Source organism: Sus scrofa, chromosome 10, assembly GCF_000003025.6.
Source record: "Sus scrofa isolate TJ Tabasco breed Duroc chromosome 10, Sscrofa11.1, whole genome shotgun sequence".
NCBI lineage: Eukaryota > Metazoa > Chordata > Mammalia > Artiodactyla > Suidae > Sus > Sus scrofa.
This window is the reverse complement of record NC_010452.4, coordinates 60699196-60725955: the sequence shown is the minus strand read 5'-3', so window position 1 is coordinate 60725955 and position 26760 is coordinate 60699196. Positions and strand designations below refer to the sequence as shown.

Here is a 26760-nt window from a genome sequence, read left to right as displayed (position 1 = left end):
GGTCAGACTTAGTGAGTTGAGCTCTTAGCTTCCAGAAACAGAAAAGAGATTACTTGAACCACATTATAAGAAAAAATTCTCTCCACCTCTGGATGAAGCAAGGCATTTCTGGATGTCAGCTCAAGCATCGTTGAAGCTGTGACAGCTGCCTAAATTTCCCCAAGACAGCAGCCCTTCTTTCTTTTTTTTCTTATTCAGATGGACCCGCCAAATTTCAGCAACTCCAGAGGGGTCTCTCCCCGATCTGCCTTAAATGTAGATAGATCGATATTTAATTTTTCATATTCTCTCCCAGATTTTTTGACAGGCTATACATATGCTAATAGAAATAAGCTTATTATTTGAAGCGCAGAGCTGCTTGTCACCGAAGCTTCATTAACACTGTTATCACCGCCTGACATTTATCTTATAATTTTCTAGAGCTGACTGTTGTGTCTCCATGGAAACCCAAATTGCAATTGAAACAAGTACGATAATAAAGGCGTCCGCCGAGATTGACAGCAAGCAGAGCCTGCTTACGTTTGTTGATCGTTCCTTCCGCGGCCACGGCTGGAGATACAGATGCTGCAGCTGGGGGCGCTTAGGACGCTCTCTCCCGCGTCACGGCTCCTGCCTGACTCTGTGGAGATGGCAGGTTTGCCCTCACCTCGCCGGTTCTCGTGTTGGTAATTAGGTTGCTCATTTTGACTGGCATCGTCTCAGAGCGTCATGAATATTGGATGTAAGATGAGCCGGGATCCACTTTGGATCCTAGAAGAAACACTCGCAGGATGCTGCTGACACAGGGAGATGGTGGGCAGGCCTCACACGTGGGGTGGCCGAAGGCATCGCTGTCTGGGCAGTGGGAGTGACCCCAGAAAGGGCTGGTGTGGTGCCGTCCCCCCTGATGCCAAGGAACCTGTGCTCCTCCGAGTTCACGACTTTCCATCCGTGCGGTTGGTGCCTCAAAGTGAGGAATCATGGAACTGGAGTGGGTCCAGAGTGAATTAATCTGAAATTAATTTGATTCTGAAAGACTCCATCTGGCTGTGTTTGGAAAAGGCAGTTAGACAGATATATAAACAAATGATCATCTGTATTCATTGTGCCAGATGTAGTGTCAAAAAATGAAGAAATGGCTTTTAAAAAAAATCAGCTATGGGGAATTTTGATATGATATTCAGCCCTCTTGGAGTAACAGCTATTATGATTTTGCACATAATCCCATTTTTATTCTTATTTGTTTAGGGGGTTAGAGCTGATGGTGTGGTTTTTTTTTTTTCTTAAGAAATAAGCAAATTAAATGTCAAAGCCTATTTTAATCGGTGATTTAAGATGCCAAATGGAATTTATGACACTCAGAGAGAGAGAAAGAGGCCTATAGATTTCCGAATCAAAATATGGTGTTTGGTATTGATTTCATCTTAAGAGGTGATTTAGGGATTTAAAAACTAGCAAAGCAGAATGTCACTTGGACTTTGTCTGTTGATATGTACTTTGGTAGCATGACAGCCCAGTGTGTGTGTGTCGTCAGGAAACAGACGCAGTGAGCTGACATGCGTGGGAGTCTGGAGGTCTCCTTCGAGTAATTAGGCAAACTTGGCAACGTTCTTTTTCCATTGTTTTTGCAAGATTTCTTCGAGTGGACCATCAGAGAGGCACGTGTTTGGGATTGCTCTCTAGGAATTTAGGGCAGTCCCTCTAAAACCTCCCATGCCTTTATGTTGGGACAGAGATTCTAGAAACCTCACATCAAACATCATCTTTCGTGATGGCTCGAAGAGAAAGGGTTAAAACTTTCTGCTTGATCAGGGGACACACACATGCTTCACTTTGGAAAAACCCACTCCCCAAAGGAAAGGACCCTTCCCTAGTCCCCACCCACCCCTCTCACTTCTCCCAGCCAAACAGCAGGCAGATAAAAATCCGGCAGAATACTTAACAAATACATGATAAAAATTAACCCCCACCCAAAGCCCAGAGAGTCTCCGCAAAACAGGTTGCTGCAGGGAAAGGGCAGCAGACTGGATGGTACCCACCTGACGGTTGATGCTCACAGCCGTGTCAGAACAAGAAAGTGAAATCTCAGCTACCTGGGGCCCCTGGGGGATGCGCCAGTCTGATTAGCAAAGTTTGGAATAGAATCGAAAGCTCATCCTTGAAGGCACTGATTCTCTTTGTTGTCTGGTTTTGAAGGAATTCTTCTCAACAATAAATTCTGCATTTCATTGCTTTCGTAAACAGAAATTATGGAGCATAATGTGACCCTTTAGATGAGGCATGATAGTCGTCATGCAAATTAACTACTCTGCCGCGTGGCTGTCCTTGGGAAAGTCGGCCCCAGCTGCCTAAGAACAGAAAACAAGGAACCTTTGAGCAGTGCATTGGAAGCTCCTCAGAAGGTTCAAGGGCCGTAAGCATCCCGCCAGAAACTCGGTGGCCTGCATTTGACTGCGCTGGTGGCCTTTTGTTTCCTTTTGGGGGGGCGGATCCTGTTTTTGGCATTTCAGAATCATACGAGAGTTTGAAGGCACGATCAGAAACGAGAAAGAGATCCGAATCTCAGAAATTGCTCTTGCAGAGAAGAATACCATCTTTCTTCACAAATGGATTCTGTTTTCTGATCTAGACTGTGGTCATTAATGTGACGTAATTAGCACGTATTAACTGTCCGCTTTTGCTTGTCGGGTCAGCAGAAGGAAGCCGTGGCATTACTCACCTCCCTCAAATTTATCCTCGAACCTTCTCCCGCTGCCTGCGCCCCTGAGGCCGGCCTGCAGCTGCGATCGTGTCCCCTGATGACACGTCACTCCTGACCGGGGACGGCAGGCCAGAGCGGGCTGAGGAGAGGCCAGCCCGAGATTACATTTCGCCATTGATAAATGATAGCATGAATAATGAATGGACAGATAATCAATATTTAACGGAAGGATAGAGAGAGTTCTGGATGCCAGGCAGGCGCAAAGGGCAGCGAAATCTTTGTCCTTTAGTCCAAAGCAGGAGAGTCCCCTGAATGGTTTTGCAACGATCTTATGGTCGGGAAAACCACAATCGGGCCCGTGCCTGTGCCAGGACAAGGGGGCCTTGCAGGCATCTAGCGGGGGAGAGGCACGGCTCTGTAACCCCTTGGTTGTGGGTGCGTTGATCACCCAGATTCCGTAGGACAGTTCCAGACGGGACACCATGGCTTTTCTCATAGTGGAGGTCAAGTGCGTAACGTGTGATTTAATGTCTAAAACTTTTTAAAAAGTGGATGAAGCGCAGTTGACTTACAGTGTTGTGCTAGTTTCTGGTGTGCAGCACAGTGATTTGGCTCTGTGTATGTATACATATTTTTTTTTTTCTTTTTCAGAATCTTTTCCTTTCTAGGTTCTACAGAATAATGAGTATAGGTCCCTGTGCTCTGTAGTAAGAGCTCGTTGTTGACTTTATATGTGGTAGAGTGTATCTGTTAAACTCTTAATTTATCCCCCCCCACCTCCCCTTTGGTAACCATAAGTTTGCTTTCAGGGCCTGTGGGTCTATTTCTTAGTTTGCACATAAGTTTATTTGTTTTTGTTTTTTTTTAACGTGTACAACTTTTAAGACTTTTTAAAGACTTCTCGCTGTATTAAATCTGTTGGTTCAGAAAACACGTGTTGAGGTTGTACTGAGACTGAATTCAGGGCGCCCACCGGGCCGGCCTTCTCGGGACCCCTATTTAAAATTGCGCCCGACCCCCAACCCTCCCCGTCTCTCTCTCCCACTTTGTTTTTCTCTGTTGAGATGATCTCTTTGGAATCACTCAGAAGATACATTTATTTTGCTCGGCTCAGGCCCTTCTCTAGTGTGTAAGCACCGTAAAGGCAGTTTTGCCTTCTCTTACGCATTGGTAGCCCCACGCCCTTGTGCGATGCCTGCGCTGTGGGGTCACTTCAGAAACGCATCTCCAGGTAATGATAAAGACCAGCCCGGCCGCAGGAATTGCACGGTCTCGCCATGTGCCTGCCTGGGGACCCGGGGGCAGGGGATGGTTTCCGCAGGTACGACAGCCACAGGAGGGGAGGGTCCAGGCCAGGAGGCCTGCTGTGTCGTCTGCGTGTTCCGTGTGAGGTGTTCCTGTCTCCGGTGCTGCGTGGGGCAGTTTGAGGCCATAAGAACAACAGGGAGGTTGAAGATGAGGCCTTGCTGGAGGAAGAGACGGTGGGACAGGATATTTGTAGCCCGTGCTGAGATGGAGCCGGTGCTCGAGCCTTCTGTGGGCTCTTGCTGGAAAGGATCAGACGGAAGGGTTGAAGGGACAAGGCCAGGGCGGTGATGGTGAGTGACTCTGGAGGAAGAGCTGCAAGGGGCTTCATGGACGGGACGGGGCTCCCCATGGACGGCATCGGGAGTGGGGGACGGGGGTGAAGCTGGGCTCTCCCCCAGAGCGAGGGTCAGCAGAGCACAGGGTGGCCCTCCAGCCCCGGGTCCACATGGTGCTCCGTCCAGCAGGGCGCCTCGTCTCGAGCATGAGCTCCAGGAGGTGATGGGGTCAGGCGCGGGGGAGGGGGCGCCTTCTCTCCAGCCTCCTTTCTCCTGCGGTGGTTTTGGTTTTCGTTCGATCTCATTGCCAGCTCGGTGGACCGGTGTAGCCTCTGATTGTCTCAGATGCCATTGACAGACTGGGCCACGGGGGATGAAGTGTGGTTCACGATGCTGGATGGCAGTCTCCGTGGCCCCACGAGTCCCTCGTGGCTGGCTTCCCGCCGGCCCTTAGATAGAGCGCTCAGCTGGCCCTCGGTGCTCTGTGCTCTGATCCTCTGTGCTGCCCACGGCTGTCTCTTCTCAGTGCCTACAAGTGGCTTAAGGGCATAAACTACATATGTTTCAACTTTAAACCCAACATGGAACCTGACCTGAAGCAAGTCTTCAGAGTTCCCTGGTGGACTAGCAGTTAAGGATCTGGTGTTGTACTGTTGTGGCTCAGGTTCAATCCTTGGTCCAAGAATTTCTGCATTCTGCAGGTTCAGCCCCCCGCCCTCAAAAAAGGTAGGTCTTCAACGCCTGTCTAATAGGAAGGAAAGAAAAGGACTTTATGTGTGAATAACTTTCAGGGGAGTTTGAAATCTCAGAAAAGTGAGCCGTCCACTTTCACCACCAGTGTCCCTTTAGTCGGTCAGCTGGAGAGTGTGGTGCATCTGCCTGATGGCTGTCTTTCTCTTGCATAAGTAAGTCGAGGCGAAATAAGAAATTTTGCAGCCAGCGGTGAAAGCAGGAGGTCCTTGCCCTGAAAAGCACAGTTGCTAAAACCCAGATGCAGGGTACCAGGCGCTGTGTCCCTTCCGTGTTGTTTGCCGCGTTCAGCGTCTGTCCCTTATTTTTATCATATTTGCTGCCAGATGATGAGCATGGGGACACTGTAGGTAAGAATTAGTCTTCGGTTTGGGAAGTTCTTGGCAGTGTTGAGTTTTGCCCCCATCTGTCTTCGTTTGATTTCGGCTCACGTTTCAGTCCACTGGTGGGGATCAAGCCAGTGTCTTCTCCGTCATCATCCAGAAGGGCCACTTCCAGGTACTTGTTGCCCACATAAGCAGGTGGATTCAGCAGCACTTAGCCTTGGCAGGTGAATCAGACTGGCAGGGACCTGGGAGTGGTGAGCATCCAGAGCCCGCTCGCCCGCCCCCTCCCTACGCTCTGTTTGCTCCTCTGTGTGGTGGGGGCAGGGATGCTGACCTCAGCCCTGGAGGAGGATTCCTGAAAGGGGGCTCCTGCTGCGCTAGGAGGATGTGAGGCCCGACTGAGGGCAGTCTTCTGCGTGATGCCTCTTTCCCTGTTGCCATGTCTAAAAGTTCATCTAAAAACGCTCTCTGTACCAGTGCCTTCCGCCCTGCTCTGAAGTTCGAGCTACTCTTCCTGATCAATCACTGAAAGACGTGTGTTCCCCGGGGCAGGGGATCTGCCGAGCCGAGGCCTAACTGCCTTCCAGGCGAGGGTGATTCTGTGTTCAAACCCCAGGCACCCCCTGGACGCCTCCTCATTGACTCTCTTGTGGGGTCCTCCAGCTCTCTGCTCTTTGCTAGCGGTCACATTGAGATAAGGTAATAAGGGTTCCCTTTGATTCGGTGAGTCCGTTCCCCCGTGTTGTGTGGCCTTTTCCGCAGGAAAGATTTCCTCCAAGTCAGGGTGAAATTTCACCCTGGTGATCGAATGTGGAGCTTCCGAATACCATCCTACATGGACGCCAGCCCTCCACAGAAAGTCCACCACCGCAAGCGGGTGCTTTCCTAGTCACCTGTGAATGAAATGGAGATCCCGGACAGTCTTCATAAGTTACACTGTTTTCAAATTTTGTCCTAGCGCAGGGATGAACGTATTACGTATGTTTGTACTTCGTAGGCAGCTTGAACTTTGTCATTTGACCATTTGAAGAAAGACTTTGCCTCCTTCAGCCACTTCAGCCACTCGCAGTTAATCTTGTGTGAATTCACCAGCTGATCTACACAGGTCTCACCTCCAAGATTGAGGACCCGGTCCTGTTACTGGTGGGGCTGATTTGAGGCCCCATCCTGTGCCTGGTGGGGACATGGCTCACAAAGCCTGAGCCACACATGGTCAGTGCTGTGGATACCGTCCCGGTAAAGGCAGGAAGGCCATTGGTTACCTCATCGGATCCGCGGGAAAACTGGAGTCCAGAGAGTTGTGTTAGTTCCACCAGAATCTCCCAGCTGATTAAGATGCAGCCGTGTGGGTCCAGGGCAGAGGCGACGTGCTGAAAGGCAGTCCCAAGAGACAGAGGTGTTCTCCATGGCGACCCTGAAGTGGTGTGTTTTTGGAGGGAGATGCAGTTTCCAGAGCTGGAGGTTGGATGGCAGCAGATGCCTCTTCCTAAATGCAGAGGGTTAGGCTTAGAGTAGAGATTGCGGTTGTGGCACAGGGTCGTGTCTGCTGTGTTCCCTACAGCACACGTGGTGAGAACTGATGCTGTACCTCGAGCGCCACGTTGCCAGTCCATTGAGGAGGGGATTCTGTTCTTAAATAAGCAGCAGCAGCATGGACGGTGTAGACGGCTGCCCATGTTTCTGAATTGCATGCCATCCCCCTGCCCGCCAGAAGGCCCCAGGCCCAGCACCAGGTTTGACCTGCTTGTGCCTCGTGGCGCAGCCTTGGACCATTTTCTGGGATCACCGCACAAAGCCTGCTTCTTCGTGTGCTATTCCTTAAGGATGAGGGGGGTGAAAAATTGGTCCCCAGGTCCTCAAAAGAGTCACCTGCCAGCTGATGGGGGTGGGGTGGGGTGGGACTGCAGTTGGGATGCAGGGAAGAATTGGCACAAATTGAGAGAGGAAGGATGCTCTGGCTGCAACCCCAAGCCACCAGCCACTCAGCCACTGGCAGAATTAGAGAAGTTAAGAGCTAAATGGGATCTGTCCTCTCTCTTCATTTTGTAAGTGGGGAAACTGAGGTACAGAGTTGGGTCCATGATTTTCCTGGGATGGCATATGGCTCCTTTCATGCTGAGCCAAGACAAGAACCCAGGCAGGCCAACCCACTGCCCACTGACTAGCTCTCGAGTGCCCACACTCATTGTCCTGGCCCCTCATTCCTCTTCTCCCGAGAGACTACCTCCCAATGAAATGTTTTGATGAACCTCAGCTCTCTTTGCCTTAAACAACAACAAAAAAACCTACTCACACTTGCCGCTTCATTTAGATTTAAATTTAAATTAATTTTAGTAAAATAAAATGTAAAATTCAGTCTCTCAGTTGCACTGTCTCCACTTCCAGTGTGTAGTAGTCACAGGCAACTAGCGGCTACCATCTTGGATTATGCAAGCAATAGAATGTTTCTATCCTTGTGCCCGGCTGAACAGCACAGATACAGGATAATCCATGGAGCCCCCCCCCCCAAAAAAGTAAGATGGGTAAAAAAGTATGGGAGTAGTAACATTATTAGTAACTACCAAGATTAGCTATCTTCGTTGAAAATTTTTCCAAGTTGGTGTATTTTCTGAAGGTGGCATTTTAGGTCCTTTTGTTCAACCTTTATAAAATTATTTATAGCCACTTGGCATTTCTCATACCCATTTTGTAAGTTTGTTATTCATTTGTGTCGATAAGGAGATAGAAGGCAGAAAGTTGCTGTTCAGGGGACAAAATGGAAAGAAGAGAGAGACCAGTGTTTTGTTTGCATTCTCCAAAGAAACGAGTCTTCACTGGGCCTTGTAAAAGCTTGTTGTCCTGGAATTAATAACAATAATAAGAATGCATCGAATCACTTACTGTAATTTCTGTAATATTTTGCTGCTCAGAGGAACCTCAGAAGGTTCTGCCTCTCCTCTGCTGATCTGGTTTCTTTACTTGAAAATAGAGTGGGGAAGTAGGTCAATGCCAGTGCAAAAAGCCAAGAGTAAGCACTACCATTGTTTTCCCCCAAACATCATTATATTTTCGTCTTGGCTCTGAGACGCCTCGCACCAGTGCCCGCTGGCTTGGTGCTCTGACTCGTGGTCCGATTCCATATGGCATCTGTCCTGGAGGAGCCTTGCAGCTGGCACTTTGCCAAGAGCAAAAGCCGAGTTGGCGTCCAGGATAGTATTGTGGTTTGTAGGTGAGGTGCCAGCAGACATGTACGTCCTTGTGCCTCCAGCCTGCGAGTGGCCACTGAGTCCCCGGGACACATCACCTTAGAGGAACCCAATCCCTGGAATAGTAAGCAGTGACAGTTGGCCTTTATGTCGTACCGTGTCCAGATTCGGCAGACACCTTTTCATAGGGGTGTGACATTGGTGAAGTCACTGACCACCATGACTCTGGATTGTTTGTTTCCAAATTGGGGATCATGACTTCGTGTCCATGGTGCTGTGGTGATGGTCTCTGTCTTACCTGGCAAAGTCTTCTGGCCAAGAGTAGGCTCACAATAAACCTTTGCATTTGAATCTAATTCCTGCAGTGTCCTGGATGCCCACAGTGGCTGGGAATGGAGCGAGTCTAATTTTCTAAGCCCAAGATCAGATTCCAGGAACTAGAAGATCTTACGGAGAGTTTTACTGGGATTTGGGGTATCTGTTCCCATAATTACCTCTCTGTGATGAGCACATTGGTTCTCCATGGCTTCTGGCAAGTACCCCCGAAGGTTTGACTGTTGGACACATAATTTTGGCTTCCTTAGAAGTGTCAGCACTGACAGGCCCATGAGGACAAAGCAAGTCCATAGGTGTCTGGAAGAAATGAGTGTCAGCTGGGAAGAAAGTTGAGAGTCCAGAGGAGGAGGAGCCAGCGTGCGCTTGAACAGAATCATCCAGGCTGTTGCAGTGCCATCAGGATCCAGGGCTGGGGATCCAGCCCCCTGAGGGTTCTAAGTCAGGGGGCACCACCTGTCCAGCCCAGAAGCTCTTGATCAGGAAGATGTGCTGCTGAAGATCACTGTAACAGCTGGACTGTCACTTAAGGGACTAAATGCTCTTAGCATTTGATGCAACTCTTTGGGACAGTTGTTTGCAAAATGGGCAGGTAGCTGGGAAAGGATGCAGGTGTAGATGCCAGGTGCTCACTGATGCGGTCCTGTGGGAGGAGAGAGGAAGGCCACCTCTGGAGACGCCTTCTGTGCTGGTGGAGAAAATGGGGGCTGCGAGGTGGTCTTCAGGGCTCTTCAGTTCAGCACTTGGCCCCCTTCTTCTCACTCATAGAAAGAGGAAAGATGTATTTGTTTTAGTGCAGCCTTTTATTTGGCAGTGTGATCCCAAGGAACCAGCATAGGTCTTCTCATAGTTTACCGTGAGCTGTTGACTCTCATCCCTGAGCAGATCTGACAGCATACCTGGCCACTTGTTGGTTTAGAAATATGTTGTGCTTTGGAGCCCATCGGGCCCGGGTTCGATTTCTGCTTCTACCACTTGCAAGCTGGTGATCTTAGGAAAGGAACTTATTTCTTAGATATTTGCATCTGGAAAATGATCCTTTCTCATAAAGCTGTTAGAAGGACTAGAAATGATGTATGCAAAGCACCTAACAAGGTGTCTGCATATACGTGCTCACTCAGAGGCACATCGTCATTGTTTAGGACATGAAATTGTATGCCAGTCCATCCCATGAAAAAACTCTGGATTGAAGAAGAGACAGGATGGTCACACATGCGGGGGATCACAGGTGTGAAGAAGAGGCCAGCAGCGCAAAGAGCTGACACTTATTAGACACTTCCTCTGGGCCACATCCTGGACTCGGCACACAACTCACTGAAGTGGAGTCTGTCATTTTGGTTTTAAGAAGAGTCTGAGGCCCAGAGCAGCACAGTCAGAAGTGGGGGTGCCAGGATTCCGACCCTGAGCCCGGACACCCCACTGCCTCAGGACACAGGCGGTTGGAAGGCATCTGGGAAGGCTGGCTGGTGGGACAGAGGTTGTGACCCTGCACAAAGAGCAAAGGTCCTGGTGTCAGCGCTCTTCCCAGTTTGCCGCCTTGATGCCCCTCGGCGAGTGCATTTTCTGAGAAGGTGGAAACAGCCCCTCCTGAGTGCTTGCTCTAGAACTCCAGGTTGAGGTATTAGGCCCAATGTGCTGTCGCCTGCCTCCTCCCCAGGCGGATCTGTCGTGCTCTGTCCTGACAAGATGGAGCAGCCCCATTTCTAGCGCTTCCGTTCTGTTAGCAGGGGACCGGCGACAATGGCTTCCTCTTTTCACTCTAGCTGATTGTCAGCAGCAGTAACCACAGGTCCTTCCTGTCCCAGAAATAAGTCTTGCCACACTGGCTCGCAGCGAGCTGTGAACGCTCCATTCTGTTTTGCCTGCAGCCTGGCCACCTCCACCCGGCGTTGGCTCCACAGGGTTAAAGTGTGTATTGAATTCCCAGAGGGCGGTTTGGAAAGTAGTATAGGTACCTGGGAACAAGATAAACGATCAAGCGCTAATATAAACAAGCATTCCATTACCCCTAAATTGTCGAAAGAAGATTTTGTGCTCAATACTGTATTCAGCAGACCTTTTTTTATAACAATGAGGTTGATTAGAGAAAGCTCTGCGAGTGCTTCAAGTTAGACTGTCTGATTGTTTATCTCAAGGATAAAAAAAAAATAGAGTGGTAAATTGGGGGATAAGAGGAGGTAGAAATTGAAGCCAGGACCCAGTGAAGACTATTTGCCATCCTTTTCTTCTCCAGATTAAATTGAATGAGGGATTTCTTTCTTCCATAGGTATGGCTGCTGTTGTTTGTTTTTTAGCCATCGATGTCTTTATTTTTTTTTCCTCCAAGGGCTCAGGAGTAGCCTAGTTTTGCAGCAAATTTTAAGGTGCTCTGATGGTTTTTGATTCTTTTAAGCAAATAAGGAACCCTACCTTCTTGCTGTTTCCCTGAGGCAACAGTGAAGGGACCATTTGCAGTGACATTTTAGTCCATGTGGCCCTTTTTTGACCTTTCTGCCTCTTGGGCTGAAGGCTAGGGGTCAGGGGACAGTTGTGGAATGGCTCTGTCGTACTCTGTCTGCAGAGTTGAAGTACATTTTCTTTTCAAAGGCAGGGCATCGAGAGCAGGGTACCGCAAATGAATGCCACTCAGGGCATTCAGTCTTGTCACTTGGCCGAGTAGGTGGGTTTAGGGCGCATGGGCGAGGGGTGGGGGTGGGAGGACGGGACCAAGAGGGTGTGTGGTTTTGCTTTCCTGTTTACTGCAGCTCAAATAGGAGGGATCCAAGTAAAAATTGAACCTTCGTCACCCTGTTACATGCTGGTGACTAGAATTGCACGTTTCCTAAACATGCATTCTCTCTCTCAAATGAGGGTCTTGGAAAACGGCATTAGGGAAGAGGGATTTGAAAAAGCTTGGGATGTTACTCTTTGTATCAGCCCCAAATATTTACTGAAGCTAGGAGAAGAAACGGCGGACTTTCCTCTTTTCTCTCCCAAACGTGTGATTGTTTAGAACTCAAGTGCAACATCTGGATGTCACATATACAGAGAGCAATTTATGGAGTGTGAAAGATTTGAAATATTCAGTGTCCTTTAGCGGGAACTCAACTTTCTGGGGCTGCTTTTTTTTTTCCCCCTCCGGGCACAAAGCAGGCAATTCTGAGATCGCCTTCGCCTCTCTGAATTACACCCTTTGTGCCCGGGTTCCCTAAACAATGTGCTTTTTAAACGGGCGCCCCCTCCCAGCCCCGGCCCTTTTCTCCGGCGTGGGCAGCCAATAGGCTGCACCCAGCCGCATTGCTGGGGCACTTTCCCTTCTGAGCAGCAACAACGTACTAATTTGATGCACACATGGATGCCTCGCGCACTCTGCGAATTCATCACCAGCATCTTGCATTAGTCATCTGACGGACTGCCAAGTGTTTCATTTTCTTTTCATGTGACTTTATTATTACCACCTCTCTCCTTGCTTCCAAAAACCTCCCCAAAGGGGTGGAGGGGTGGGAAAGCCAGCAGAAATCCAGCCCTGCCTTTCTTTGCACGGGAGAGCCAGTGTGGGGCTGATAACGCAGCGGACGCGTTGATGGCAGCCTTGCCCAGAGAGACCCACACTTAACTTGCAGCTGCCTCCCAAACCGGGTTTCAAGATGTCCACGCCCCGGGTGACAGCCGGCGGGGCGCTGCCCTGGGCTCGGGCGGAGATGCTGAACAGCAGCCTGCAGTGAGAGCCCGCCGCCGCTGCCGCCCAGGAGCAACCTAATGGTGCCTGTGCTTTGTTTTAGTTCATCAAATTTCCACGACTCATTAGGCACTTTGCCCCCATGCTCCTCTTCCTCCTCCTTCCGCCTCCCCGCCCCCACCCCACCCCCGATTTTTTGTCTTCCTGTCCCTCACCCTGCAGCCCTAACTCTGGCTCCCGCTTCCCTTTTTGACAGTAACGGCACAGCCAACAAGATGAACGGCGCTTTGGATCACTCAGACCAACCAGACCCAGATGCCATTAAGATGTTTGTCGGACAGATCCCCCGGTCCTGGTCGGAAAAGGAGCTGAAAGAACTTTTTGAGCCTTACGGAGCCGTCTACCAGATCAACGTCCTCCGGGACCGGAGTCAGAACCCTCCCCAGAGTAAAGGTACGGACCGCGGGGCGCACGCGGTCGGGGGCGGGTGCGCGCGCTGGGCGGGGTGGGGGTGGGGGCGGGGGTCCTGCGCATCCCCGGGCTTCCTGGGAATCGGGAATCACGGGAGGGAGGAGGGCGAGGGAGAGCCGCCCTCTGCCCCTGTGCCCCGCGGCCAGCCCGGCTCCTCCCTGCGCCCCCGCCCGCCTCCTGGACAGGTGGACCAGCTGGCCTGGGATGTGGGGAAGGAGGGGCGGAGGGACCGGGCAGGGGGAGGGGGCGCGGGCGCGGCCGGGCTTCTGTCCAGGCGCGTGATTCCTCCCGGAGGTCACTTTCCAGGCAGTGCCGGCTCTTCTGGGCGGGGTGGCTCGCCGCCTCCCGGAGGAATAGTGTTTCTGCGCCTTGCCTGTCAGGAGCTCTTTCTGCGGCGACCTTTCCGTTACTGCCCATGTGCTTATAATTGCATTTCACTTTTCCGTGGCCTGTGGGGCTTTTGAAATACCGTATACACAGCGATCAGCACTGGTGCAAGGAATAAAAGGCACTTTCAGGAGGGACGTCAGTCCTTGGGGTCTAGGTGGGCATCATTTAGTCAGGGGTGCCTTCAGGGGGGCAGAAAGTAGCGCCCTAGTGGCCTGAAGTAGTTAGCACACCTTCAGAAATGCTTGTGGTTCACGCCCTTAGCAGTGGTTAGGAGTCAAGTGTACAATCTGGTGGCTGCGTCTGCCTCCATTTTAAGATGAGGGGGATGGGGAGCGGGGCACAGTTAAGAGGCCAGAAACCTCTTTCCGGGTCGAAGCTTCTGGTATCGGAGTCACCCTTTTGTAAGCTCTGTGCAGTGTGAAGCTAAGATTTCTCTTCTGCGGCTACCACGGGGTCTCTGCTGGCGCTGTAACCTCACTTTCATGATTTTGTTCTTTATCTGTTCTTGATCTCCTGGGCTTCCCACCCAGGGCTCCACCACCTCTTTGCCTCTCACAGCTGTGCCTTCTCTGCACCTTGTGATTTCTGTCCCGCCTGCTATTTTGTTCCCGTGTTGTTTCACTGAAGAGTTCCTGCAAGCTCCTTGTTTGGCTTGTAGACACACTTTAGTTCAGCCCAGGACCGTCGCTGAGCTGCTCCCTTCCTACCAAGGTGAAGGGCTAGGACTAAACCATGGTTGACACTCTGCTGTTCTCTGACTCTGAGAAATATTGGGCCGTCTCTTGTTCCCTGTAGTTGCTGAAGTCTGATAGGCCTTTTTGGTCCCTTGTAAGAAGTTTAAAAACCTCTTAATGGTATCTGTTTTATAAAGGTGAACTTTCAACTAGTTTATAGGTCTCTCCTTTTCTATCTCAAAACATATGTAACACCAAGAGTGTTTTCAAAAGAATATGTGTAATAATTCTGTGACTCCATATGTGACTGTCCCCTGATTTGAAAAAGAAAAAATTAGCCATCTAAAAATCAGTAAAAGGAAAAAACATCCCAAATTGGGATCATGCTGGAAAATCGTGATTGATCATATTTCTAAACCGTGTGCTTGCGTGTCTTTCAAGTGGAGCAGACTAGAATTTGTTTTACTACATTCACAGTATCCTGCTGAGCGAAGGCCATGTCATGAGCTGGTCTGGAGCTGGGCGGTTAGCAGGGAAGGGCCCTCCCACATCATGAAGGGCACCTACAGAAAACTAGGCCGGAGGCGGTAAACCAGTGCTTGAGAGCAGTCGCTACAGCTGAGCCTTGACTCAGACAACGTGCCTCCAAATTTCAGTTTCTTCAGCATTTTTCAAAATGACTTCTCACCTAATGATCAGAGCCCTTCTTTTGTCACAGTGCCTGGTTGCATGCGTTGTAGTTTTTGATGGCACGTGTCCTACTTAGCCAGAGATCTTTTCTCTCCGAAGAGTAAGTCCTTATGCATGGCCTAGTTCTTCTTGCATTAGCTGGCTCCTCCCCACGTCCCACGGAGCAGCATCTATACCAGGCTGTAGCTGTGACTCTGGACCTCATTCACAAGTTCTTACGACAAACTTCATCAAAGTAGTTTGCATCAGCCCAGAGTCTGGGAGCGAAAGAGAGACCCGGCCCCTGGCTCTGTGTTGGCTCATTGCATGTGTGATCTCATTCAATTCTTACTGGAAGCCTGAAGGCAGCTGGTGTTTGACCCATTTTGCAGATGAGAAAACTGAGGATCGCAAAAGGTTAAGACATGCAGTGGCCGAGTGGAGGTTTGAGCAGTTCCTCTGCCCTCAGGAGCAACTCCGTCTCACCGGCCGGTGAGATGAGGCCGACACCAGCCTCGGGCTGGTTTATTTCAGGGTTGGGGCGGAGGCCTTCCACTTTCCCTAAGTGTTCCCCGGACGAAAGGAAGGAATTTTAACAACAGGGTGGATTTTGTTTCCACCTGTGTCCTTAGTGTTTCTGCCTCTGTGTTGAGGGGTCCATCACGACAACCCGTGGTGTCGTGGGATAGAAGCTACAGATGAAACCACTCACATCTTACCTTTGGGAACACAGGTCAGTTTCCATGACTGTGAACTCGAGGTCTCGCATCAAAGACTGCTTGAAGTATGAGGGCTGTCAGCCAGAGCTCAAAAGGGTTTTGTGACACAGACATCTCTGCTGTGACGGCGTTTGTCGGGATGGGACCTGAGCTGTGTAATGACCTGCCTCCGGAGGGTGACGTCCTGCGCCGCTTCCATACAGGGCAGAGGTCAAAGGCCAGCAGGCTTCTTTACGCCAAGACCTCTGGGTGCCCTACGTGGTTCGTCTGTTGATCGGTAAAAATACGACCCTCGTTTCCATTGGTTCTGACCCTATCAACAGACTTAAAATTACACTGCTTTTCCGGGGCTGATATCAGAGCCCGGAAACTAGAATTTGAGAGGCTCTATCCAAAGATTGGTTTGGATTTTCTATGGCTTTTCAGAGCGGCCTCAGCTCATTGTCATGCGGACATTAGCGGTTCCCAGGAAGGAGACAAAATCAGGCTATTTACCTAATCCAGGTGAATTAGGTTCTTCCTCTCGCTTTGCATTTGATGTTCTGTTTAATCTCGAGGCATAAAAACGTTGCTCTATTTTTGAAATTATCCTTTAAGGGTCAGAGTCGAAGCGCTCTCTTGCTTCTATCACCGAAAAATATGTCTTGATCAAGCAGCCTCAGCAACCCTGGGGAACCTGGCAAAGTAAGCTCTGCTCCTGACCAGGACCACCAGAGAGGAGCTTTTATTTAGTGCCCAGGGGTTGCGTCTAGAGAGCGAGAAATGCCACAGTGTCGTTAAGGGCATGGCCTTTGAAGTCGGACAGACCTCAGTTCCCCTTCCGGCTCTACCACTTCCCAGGTGTTGGCCTTGGGCGCGTTATTTCATCTCATCCCCAAGTGGGGACAGTGCTCCAGGGTTACTGAGGTGATGAAGGCGGGGGCTCTGCACAGAACTGGACGATGGCAGGAGCTTGCTGGTGGGGGGGATGGTTGTTGTCACCCTTACTGTTGTCATCACGGTCCCTGAGAGCTTGCAATCTAATGGGGCAATGAGGGAGGGAAATACACAGGTAACTATACTCTGAAAGCGCATGCGCTCAGAGTAAATAAGCAAGAGAGGAGCGTATCTGCAAGTCCCGGAGAAGAGTGAGTCATGTGCTGCTTTGGAGACAAGAAAAGCTGGCATCTTTACCAAATCTCCAAAAAATAGTAAGAATAGGATTTCCGTAAGTAAAGACAACAGGCGACAGGTAGACGGATTGGCCTGATTCCGGCATGGAGGCAAGAACAGGCAGGGCGGGCCCAGGGAACGATGGACTCTCCCGGCTTCCAGAGGAAACGGGAATTACGGGAAAAGAAATGGAAGAGGGAAGGTGGAGGGGCCTAGAAATAAAGGCTGGGACCAGTTCCTAAAGGGCCTGCCTTCTCGAGCTAAGATAGTTGAGTCTTATTTCTTAGACAGCCGAGGATCTGTTGAAGGTATTTTAGCAGGAAGGGGGCCAGGAGCCTGGTGCTGTGTGTTGGCGTGGAACTGGGTGACGCAGACATGACCATGGTGGGAGGCGTGGGGCTTGATAACTCGATCGGGACGGTGATGACCAGGGGTCTGGGCCTAACTGGGGGTGGGGGGGTGGAAGCAGGCACAGGTGGGAGTGGACCGAGAGGGGAATAATAAATTCAGTTTTGATGGTATTGCGTCTGAGCTGCCACAGAAGAGTCGAGAAGGATGCAGGCCAAGGAAAGCCATCAGATTTGGTGATTAGAGGAGCTGGGAACATTGCAGAAGGATGGAGGAGGTCAGAAGAGGTACCGTGTAGGTTTCTGGGTGGGGTTGCGAGTGGAGACTACCCTCTCTGGGTGGTGGAAGGAAAGAGAGCCTAGGAGCAGTGCTTTTTTAAAGCCAGGGGTAAGAAGATTGAACCCCAGAAGACAGTGCAAAGGAGACAGGGACCAGGGTCCTTGAAGGGGTGAAAGCAGGGGCTGAAGAGCCCATGGAAATGGGTGGAAGGGGCTCCACCGCTGGGAGGGAGCAACGCTGGAGTGAATTCCAGTCCAGTGGAGGGAGATGGACTCTTGCTCCAGATGCCCTTGGCCTTCTCAGGAGCCAGACCACTTCTGAGAAGGCTGGGTTGCATCAGAGACTTCAGCAGAATGAAGAAGACACAAAATGCCTGTTTCAGAAAATCCAGTAGGCGAACGAACCACCAGCTGATTAAGCAGGAGGGCGCAGTTACTCTTAGGTTGTGTCGCCCTGCAGCGGGGCCCTAGTGGTCGTGGCTCTGTGACTGTCCCGAGCAAGTGAGCAGAGCCCCGGAACCCTCATGCACGCAGGGTTGGCGATGACCAAGGGGCCGAATGAAGGTCAGGACGAGTGTTGAGTTTGTCAGAATGTTCTCTGAGGTCCCGGTGGGGAAGCTGGTAGGAAAAAGGGCACCTCTGGTCTGGGAGGAGAAGGAAGAGGCGGGCTTCGGCGATGGTAAGTGAGGAACTGTGGCAGGGCTGGCAGGTGTATGGATTGTGTCCAAACTTGGAGCCTCTGAGTGGTGGGGTTAACTGTGTGCCTTGGGGCATCATTACGCTCTATGTTTCTGTTTTAATCACAATTACCCCCCGAGATGACAGCACCCTGAACAGACCTGCTCTGTAAGGAAGGCTGGTTTTATTTTTCTAACTTTGGACAGGTAGGTATTATTATTCAGATTTGACTGGGAGGCTCTCTGAGGAGCCTGTGCTGAGTGACCTGAATAGTCATTTGGCATCTGAGAAGAGGAGGTAGAAGCAGACCTTTGGCCCTCACCAGCGCCTCACCCATCACACGTTTACTGTCTCTGACGACTTCTCAGCCAAAGAAGAACTAGAAAGGGGAAGTAGCTTGTGTCGACCAGGGCTCCATGCCAAAGGCCTGAAGAACACAACTTCCTTTTTTCTTGAAATGTGCTAGGGGAACCATGGCGCAACCGCCATGCAGCTGCAGCCCTTCCAGTGCCGCGAGGCGAGAGTGGGCGGGACGAAAATCAAGTTCACGGCTCCTTGGGAAGGGTGGTTACGTTTTAAGTGTCAAAAGATATGCTTCTGCGGTGGTTATGATGCCCTAGGCCTTACCTCTCTTGCTTGGTCAGGCTGCCATTGGGGTGATGCCAGGGGTGGCCCAGGACAGGGGCTTACCTTGGGCAATTTCATCCTGGTCCCTTCCTCCCTCCACTGATCTTAGATGACGACAGAATATGGGGGGCTTCATTGCTGCTTAGTGCCCTTACTTCAGTCTTCAAGAACTCCCTGGTAAAATCCTCCCCATCTCTTCCCGGTTCAGCACCGTGGAAGTGCTGTCCTGGAGAAGGGGCTGAGATGGCCGGGGAACCAACAGGGCCGGTGAAGAGGATGAAAAGAAAGGGGAAGAGCCCCCAAAGCTAACGGTCCTTCTTTCAGAATCTGGCAGGACGCTCTGAGTCCCGAAGCTTCCTCTCTGCTCTAGTAGAGTGAGAGCAGGCCCTGGAACTGCGAGACCTACAGCCAGTGTTTATTGTCACAGACCAGCCTAGAGAGCGACTCTGCAGTAGCACCAGTGCTGGCCTCTTTGAGATGTTGTCCATATTCAGCGGAAGCACATAGGCAGATGCTGCTGGTAGAGTCTAAAGAGAGTGGATGATCTTATAAACCTACATTCATCTTCTAAATGTGGAAGGCCAGAAAAGCCCTTTTTATTCAAGGAAGAAGATGGGGGGCGGGGAGCAGAGAGGTTCATTTTTGTGTTGCTGCCTTTCCTTCCTTCCTGAAAAATAGCTGTTACGAACTTCCTTTCAGTAACGGAGAGGTACTTGGAGCCAGCTTACAGAGGCGCTGGTTTCTCAAAATCGGTAATGGAGAAAGAATGCAGAATGCAAGAAGACGAACCAGTTGGACGTTATTAATGCACGCAGGTCGGGGATAGGATTTCTGCCCTAAATTTCTTGCAAACTAGGCTTGCTGCTCTCGATTCTCGGGTGCAGCCCCAGTTCTGTTTGCTGCCTCAGTGGCCCGCAGGAAGGCTGCTTTCCTCCTGAACTAACTTTGCATTGACAGGAATGACCGTGGAACGTGTCGTGACACCCTTTGACTGTTGACTGACCAAGGTCCTGCAGGAGAGGCATGACATGCAGTCGGAGGCTTTAGAGTCACGCAAGAGGGAAGCCTTATCACGCCCTTATTGGAAGGTGGATTCGTGCATTACAGCATAGAGTTGCATTTTTTAAATGAACAATCCAGCTTAGCGAAATAGAGTTTTTAAATTATTTCGGCTTCCGTAGACCACGCCCATGGAGATGAAGGAGGCAAAAGTATGAAGTGAGCCTCGTCTCAGTCACAGTGAGAAGGAATCCCTTTAAAGACCTCCCCCTATGCTGTGCTGAGAGATTGGACTGCACTTGAGGAGCCCAGCCCTGAATTTGTTACTTACATCAAGAGGCAGCACCTGCCCTGGGTACCTTTGGATCCTTACATCTCTGGAGGGAAAAAGAGGACTAAAGGGCAGGAGGAAAATCCAGAGAAAGCAGGGACCAAAGAAGAAATGGAATTACCAAGGGTCGCTTCTAACCGTGTGGTTCCCTCGTCTGGGACGTCAGCTGGTCTCCAGTTACCTTGTCCCTGGTAGATGCGCATTTCTGGAGGTAGAGTGGCAAGAGGATACAGGAAAACAGGTCTGGACAAAAGGAGAGTGGACCTTTGGGGGTAGAAATTTGCCATGAAAAGTGAACGCAGGGCTTCATGGCTTCTGTCTGTTTGACTCCCTCCAACACATAGGAGAGGTTGACTGAAGACAGCTGAGCCTAAGTGACCTCACAGTTCACCTTTCCCGGGGATGCACCAAAGGTTCACCTGCCTGGAGGTCTCATTTGTCCTTTTCTGTGCGCCTCATGAGACTTCTTCGTGTTCGAGAGGCTCCACCGTGTGTTGTGCAAACGTATCACTCTGGGTCCCCAGAGCGGGTCGACTGTGAAACCAGGCTTTGGAAACGAGAAGTCCAGCCTCCCAGCCAGAAAGAGAAGTGCTCTTCCCGGGTGATGCTGTCAGTCACTCACTCTGCACTACGAGACACTGCCTGCGAGTTGCCTCTGCATGGCCTCTCCTCAGCACCGTTCACTTTGGCTCCAAGGACCCCAGGTAGTCAGGCAACCAGGCCGAACCGTCGACTCTCTTTCTTCTTCAACCTTTGCTTGTAATTAAAATTTACAATCAACCCTAGTTACGGTGTATTTTAAAAGTACTCAGAAATGCTAGCATTAAAAATACAAATAAAGTCTTGACATGCCTTATGCAACATTGTCTTCAGAGATAATACGGTCTTTAATCGTTCTGACCACGGTCAAATGGACCACACTGTTGGCACCCTTAGCTCCCTGTTGCTTATCCTGCATTCGACCATTCTTAAAAGCCTGAGTTTTCATCCTCAGCCCTGTGGTCCCAGGTGCTCCTAAGACTTAGGCATGAGATTTTTCTTCCTTGTCCAGTGTCACGGATCCGGAGACTCATCCGCTCTCTTGTGTTGTTATCTGATCCTGGCTGGCTCAGATCTTGCTGGCCAAGTTGTCCCTCTCTGTGGTTGTGAGGGTGCCAGGATTACCCACCAGGAATAAACGCAGAACCACTATCATGACCTTCAAAACCAATGGAAACTAAAAAGGGGGACGAAAAGAGAACTGGCCAAATGGGAAAAAGTGGAGCGTTAAGATCATATGAGTTAGTGACAGAGTGCTACAGCTTGATGGCCTCTGGTAAGAGAAGTGATGGATGGTAGTATGTTGGCCTTCCGGACAGTCCAAAGTGTCCCGATCCACACTGTGAAACTCAGCGGAAATATCACTTACACATTAGGTATCCCACTAGAGAAATTCACAAGGAACCACACCAGTGAACTATATTAAAGAATCAGAGCCTTCACATGTCTGAGGCTATTTTCAAATCTGTTGCGTACATGTGATAGAGAAAGGAATGCAGGGGGGGACAGGAGGCTCCGTGGAATGATGGATTGTGATGTGTGTGGATTTCACATTCCCCTTCCTCACTGAGTCACGGGGGCCAGCACCGAGGGAGCAATCAAACAGGTTGGCTATAAATGGAAGAAGGAGCTGTTTGGTGGAACAGGGGCAGGTTATAGTGGTAAAAACGAGTGGGTCTAGGAGAACAGGGACAGCAGTTAAACACCACAGGGATTGGAATTGGGTTCGGTGTTTTTTCACTCTCTGTATAAGTGACTGGGAAGAATGTTCCTAATCCAGTGCCCATGCTCTGCCGTTAATTCGACTTGGAGAAATCCAGTTGGAGAAGTGGCGTGATCAGTTCAAAGACTGGAGGGGTGTCATTTCCCTGTTGCTATTAGAGGATCGTACAGTGGACTTACAGAAGTGAATCAAAAGATTGAAAGAGAACATCCACCCGTCACACTCTTGAGGTGACCCAGAATCCGATCATTATCGGATGTTGGCAGTGGGTTCATCCCGCCGTGAAGGACAGGGTCGCAGCGTCCATGTGCCTGGGGGCCAGACCCATCTCCTCCTAATAGTCTTTGGCCTCCTTTGTGGGGGTTGATAGGTCTCTTGCCCCCAAGTCTTGTTGCCTTCTTTTTAGCTGTAGGTTAAAAAGCTTCCCAACTCCTATGGTTTAATAGAAGCCATATCACATCTCATAGACATAGAGATCTGACAGTGGGGAGGGGGAGGGGCATGAGAAACAAGGCTTCTGACTAGGTAGTGGCCCAGACGCCCCCCAGATGCTAAGCATTCCCCGTGAAGATGCCAAACACCGAGGGTTAAGGAACAGGGAATTCACCCCTTTTCGCCGAGAGCTTTTTCACTGCTATGTAGGCCACGGCACCTAATATTAGGAAATGTTATTGAGGTTCTTTCAAGGAGATGGACGCATTCCAGAGACGACGCAGCGTGAATCGCAAGGTCGGGGGCAGAGAGCCCGTGTGGAAAGGCCTGCGAGGTTAACTTAAAAGGCCCAGAGCTCGGGTCACAAGAACGAAGAGAGAGGAAGACTGGAGCCGAACATAAAAAGAGGGATTGTGCTTAAAAAAAAAAGATTGAAGTCTGGAAGATGCTTAAGTGCGGGGGGAGGCTATATATAGATAAGCTCTTTCAATGAATGCGAAACCCCAGGATGCTGGGGCTTAGACTGAAAATGTTGGCATGGCAGGCCAGGAGGAGAGTTGAAGCCAAACTTTTACACAGGAGAGGTGGTGAGCTGGGAGAAAGTTCAGGATGAAAGTTCAGAAGAGGGTGGGGGCGGCGGCCTACAGCCCCCCCCCCCCCCCCCACCGAGCAGCACTTGGGCTGGCCTCTTTTGTAAGTGGGCTTTGGAGCTCAGGGTTAACCTTGGAAACCCCAGTCCCATTTAATGTGGAATCTAATGTCCAACAGAAAAGATGGCCAGGCCCAGAAAGCTGGTGACGTGCTCACCTAAGGACCTGTCACAGGGCAGTAACTATGTCTCAGCACCGACCCATGCGAGGCCCCGAGAAAGAACTGAATGGCCTTAAAGGGAGGGCAGCCGAGAGGTCTTTATTTTATTTATTTATTTTTGTCTTTTTTGCCATTTCTTGGGCCGCTCCCGTGGCACATGGAGGTTCCCAGGCAAGGGGTTGAATCGGAGCTGCAGCCGCCAGCCTACGCCAGAGCCACAGCAACGCGGGATCCGAGCCACGTCTGCAACCTACACCACAGCTCACGGCTATGCCAGATCCTTAACCCACTGAGCAAGGCCAGGGATCGGACCCGCAACCTCATGGTTCCTCGTTGGATTCGTTAACCACTGCGCCACAGCAGGAACTCCAGCTGAGAGGTCTTTAGAAACCCAAAGTGGGCTTGGGGCTGTCACTGTGCACCTGTGTACGTGCAGGTGGCCTCTCACCTGGCAGGATACCCCGAGGCCTCCTGAGAGAGGATGTGGGCGGCCCGTGTGACACAGAAGGAGAGCCATGGGGGAGCTCGAGTCCGTGGGGGTCCAGGGGTGCCCCCCAGCAGCAGCCCCCATGTCTTTTCCCCTTTCCTTCAGTTTTAGTTCTCCTTTTTCTTTTTCCTCCTGGTAGGGAGTCGAGCCTGAGATGAGCCTGAGTTGCACTCAATCAGCTGTTCTGAGGCTTCTCGTTTAAATCCGGGGGTTATACAGTTGGCAGCCTCCTGTGAGCCTGAGATGCGGCCCATGTGCCAGCTGCTCCTTCCCGTCCCTCTCACTGTCACACTAATGGGGCCAGGTCCTGAAATACACAGCTGGCCCCTGCCTGGTGGAGCTGCGTCCAGGTGACATGGAGTGACAGGTAGCCTCAACCGTCACGGGAGGTGTGTGTGTACGTGTGTCCTGGTGTATAACACACACACACACACGTGTGTGTTTCAAATTTTGTGCTAGCTGCAAATCTGTTTAGTTCTTTGAATACCATTTTTTCAACTGTGGTGTTGTTGGCTGCATGGTAGAGTTCTAAGGAATTGGTTTTTTACAAAATGTTGGCTCTAAATCGTGCTGCGGTGCCTGGTATAGGGTGGGGACTGAATGGAGGATGTAGGTCCGGAGAGTAGACGGGAGAGAAGAAGACAAAGATGAAACAAGCGCACAGTATGGGCTCTCAATTTTGTAAAACCTACGAGTGGTAGGAAGGGCTTTTTTAACCCTCAGATGCTTCTTTCTCAACTAGTTTTGCTAGAAAATATTTATACACAATATTTTTGAAAAGATACAAATGGGATAAATCAGGCATTTGGGATTAACATACACTCATTACCGTGTGGGAAATACAGAATCCACAAACACCTGCCGTAGAGCACAGGGAACTCCACTCAGTGTTCGCTAATAACCTATATGGGAAAGGATCTGAAAAAGCATGGATGTGTGTGTGTGTGTCACACAAACTCAGTCACTTTGCTGTACACCTGAACGTAACACAGCGCTGGAAATCAACTGTACTCCCACTGCGAAATTCAAAAAATTAAAACCAAAGGAGCTCCCATCATGGCTCAGCAGAAATGAATCTGACTAGTATCCATGAGGATGCAGGTTCGATCTCTGGCCTTGCTCAGTGGGTTAAGGATCCGGTGTTCCCGTGAGCTGTGGTGTAGGTCGCAGACGCAGCTCGGATCCCTCGTTGCTGTGGCTGTGGTGTAGGCCGGCAGCTGTAGCTCCGATTTGACCCCTAACCTCCATATGCTGTCGGTATGGCCCTAAAAACACAAATATATATATATGTAGATCAACTTATTTACAAAGAAACAGACCCACAGACATAGAAGACAAACTTCAGATTAGCAAAGGAGAAAGGGAGAAGGAATAAATCAGGAGTTTGGATTAACAGAGACACACTGCTGTATATAAAAGAGATAAACAGTAAGGACCTACTGTACAGCACAGGAAACCATAGCCAATATTTTGCAATAACTTATGAGGGAAAAGAATCTGTAAAATATGCACATGTGCACACACACACACACCCCTACGTGTGTATGTATATGTAACTGAATCACTGCGCTGTACACCTGCAACTAACACAACATCATAAGTCAACTGTATTTAGGACTTCCTGTCGTGGCTCAGCAGAAACAAATCTGACTAGCATCCGTGAGGACGCAGGTTCGATCCCTGGCCTCGCTCAGTAAGTTAAGGATCCGGTGTGGCTGTGGCTGTGGTGTAGGTCAGCGGCTATGGCTCCAATTCGACCTGTAGCCTGGGAACCACCATAGGCCACAGGTGTAGCCCTAAAAAGACAAGAAAAAAAATCAGCTACAGTTCAGTTTTTAAAACCATCTGCATCATGTGGAGAGAGAGGGACCTGGTAGCCTGAAGCACAGAGAGGTAGTCCCTAAAAATCGGTATCTCTGGGGAAAGAGGTGTTTTCCCGTGGATGTTTGTATGTGCAAATTTTAAAAAGAATTTCAGGTTCGTAAGAAGAAGGTGTGGCCTGTTGGCCCGAGTCATGAAAACACACAGCTTGATGGGTTCACTCCACTGCTGTGCTGGGGACGCACGTCCGTTAAACGGGGGGGAAACGGACCAGCCCTGCTCTGAGGCAGAAGCAGGTTCCTCAGAGGCAGACGAGCACCGAGGGCTTGCTTTGCTTCATCCTCTGAGACGGCCGCGGGCGGTCCAGCTAGACGAAGGCTGCCTGGCCTTGGCCTTTCTCCTGAGCACTGAGCAGTACCTTGTCCTTTGGGGCGAGGATGCGGGTTAGCCCTGGAAGGCGGAGGAGAACCCTCCCCTGCATCCTCTGCCCCGAATTCCTTCCAAAACGCAAGCGGGTGAGAGCGGGTTCTAGGCACCGGCATCTCCACCAGCCCCTGACCGAGGTCAGCCCATCCTGGGGCTGGTCTTTGACAATGACCCCCCCTGTGGCAGAAGCAGACAAGACCCAGCTGGGAAATGCATTGCCTCCCAGCAGGCCCAGTGAGAGAGTGGGGCGAGGCGGAAGGGGCTGCACGGTCCAGAGTGGGAACACCTGCCCCCACTGCTCCCGCACGCCCCGGGGAGCCGGCTGGTTCCGAGAAGCTGGTGGATGCCGTTCCGTGCCCTGGCCGCTCCCCTCTTGGCCAGGCAGGCTGCTGAGTGCGGTGCTCTCTTTGTGGGGCGGACATCTGTCTGATGGGCATTGGATTGGGCCCACCCGTTCACGCTACAGAGGCCACCGTCCAGCTGCCAGATGGTGACAGGTCTTAGCTGCTTTGCAAGTCCAGTGCGGGTCGTGGGTCCCTCCAAGCCCATGTCCTCGCAGAGGCAGGGCTCCCAAGAGCCAGGGCTTGGCTGTCGTCTCTATGAAGGTAGAAAAAGACTTCAGAAAAGGGAATGCATACATTAAGAACACATTTTTTTTTAATCCCGTCTTTGGGTTTTTCCTCTCTTCCTAATTCTAATCTGGACCGAGGAGCTCGGTGTGTAAGTGGGACATGTCAGGCTTTTATGCCACAGGTTAAACTCCCAGGCGACGAACGTTGTGACAGCTTAAGAGGAAGAGCCTGCATCAGCCGGCAGAGTGTGGCTCTTGAACCTGGACTCGTGTCCGCGGCGGGAGGGCCTGCCGGGCCTCTCCAGGATGCCCTGCCGGCTCTGCCCAGCAGATGGGAGGAGAGCCTGCCTCTCCGTGGCATTCTCTCTCCCCGCACTGGCTGAAGGACGTGTAAAACCATTGGTCGGACGGCCCTAGCAACACAAAATGCTGTGTTGACACATATTGCATCACGTGTTTGCCATGAAAACGCAGTATTTTTAGCACACTTCAAAGCGAGGAAACCGTTAGAGCCCTATCACACCCTCTCTTGCTCTCCTGCCACTTCCTCTGCGCCCCCAAAGAGAATCGCCCCCATTTGCTAGAAGGAGAGCCAGAGAC

At 50.7% G+C, this 26760-nt stretch overlaps 1 protein-coding gene across 27 annotated transcripts in view; it reads left to right on the top strand.

Moving 5' to 3' along the window:
• The window catches only part of CELF2 (CUGBP Elav-like family member 2), a 362707-nt gene that overhangs the window by 141676 nt on the left and 194271 nt on the right, over nt 1-26760 (top strand). For 23 of the 27 annotated variants that reach the window (XM_021064258.1, XM_021064257.1, XM_021064256.1 and 20 more), the window contains one exon: nt 12772-12968. Coding sequence is in view for 22 of the 27 variants with exons in the window: in XM_021064243.1 (XP_020919902.1) it covers nt 12772-12968 (197 nt within the window). In the remaining 5 variants the exon portion in view is untranslated. Of the gene's footprint in view, nt 1-12161; nt 12599-12771; nt 12969-26760 lie in introns of those variants that run through there. The other 4 variants (XM_021064245.1, XM_021064252.1, XM_021064253.1 and 1 more) reach the window with 3 other exon arrangements.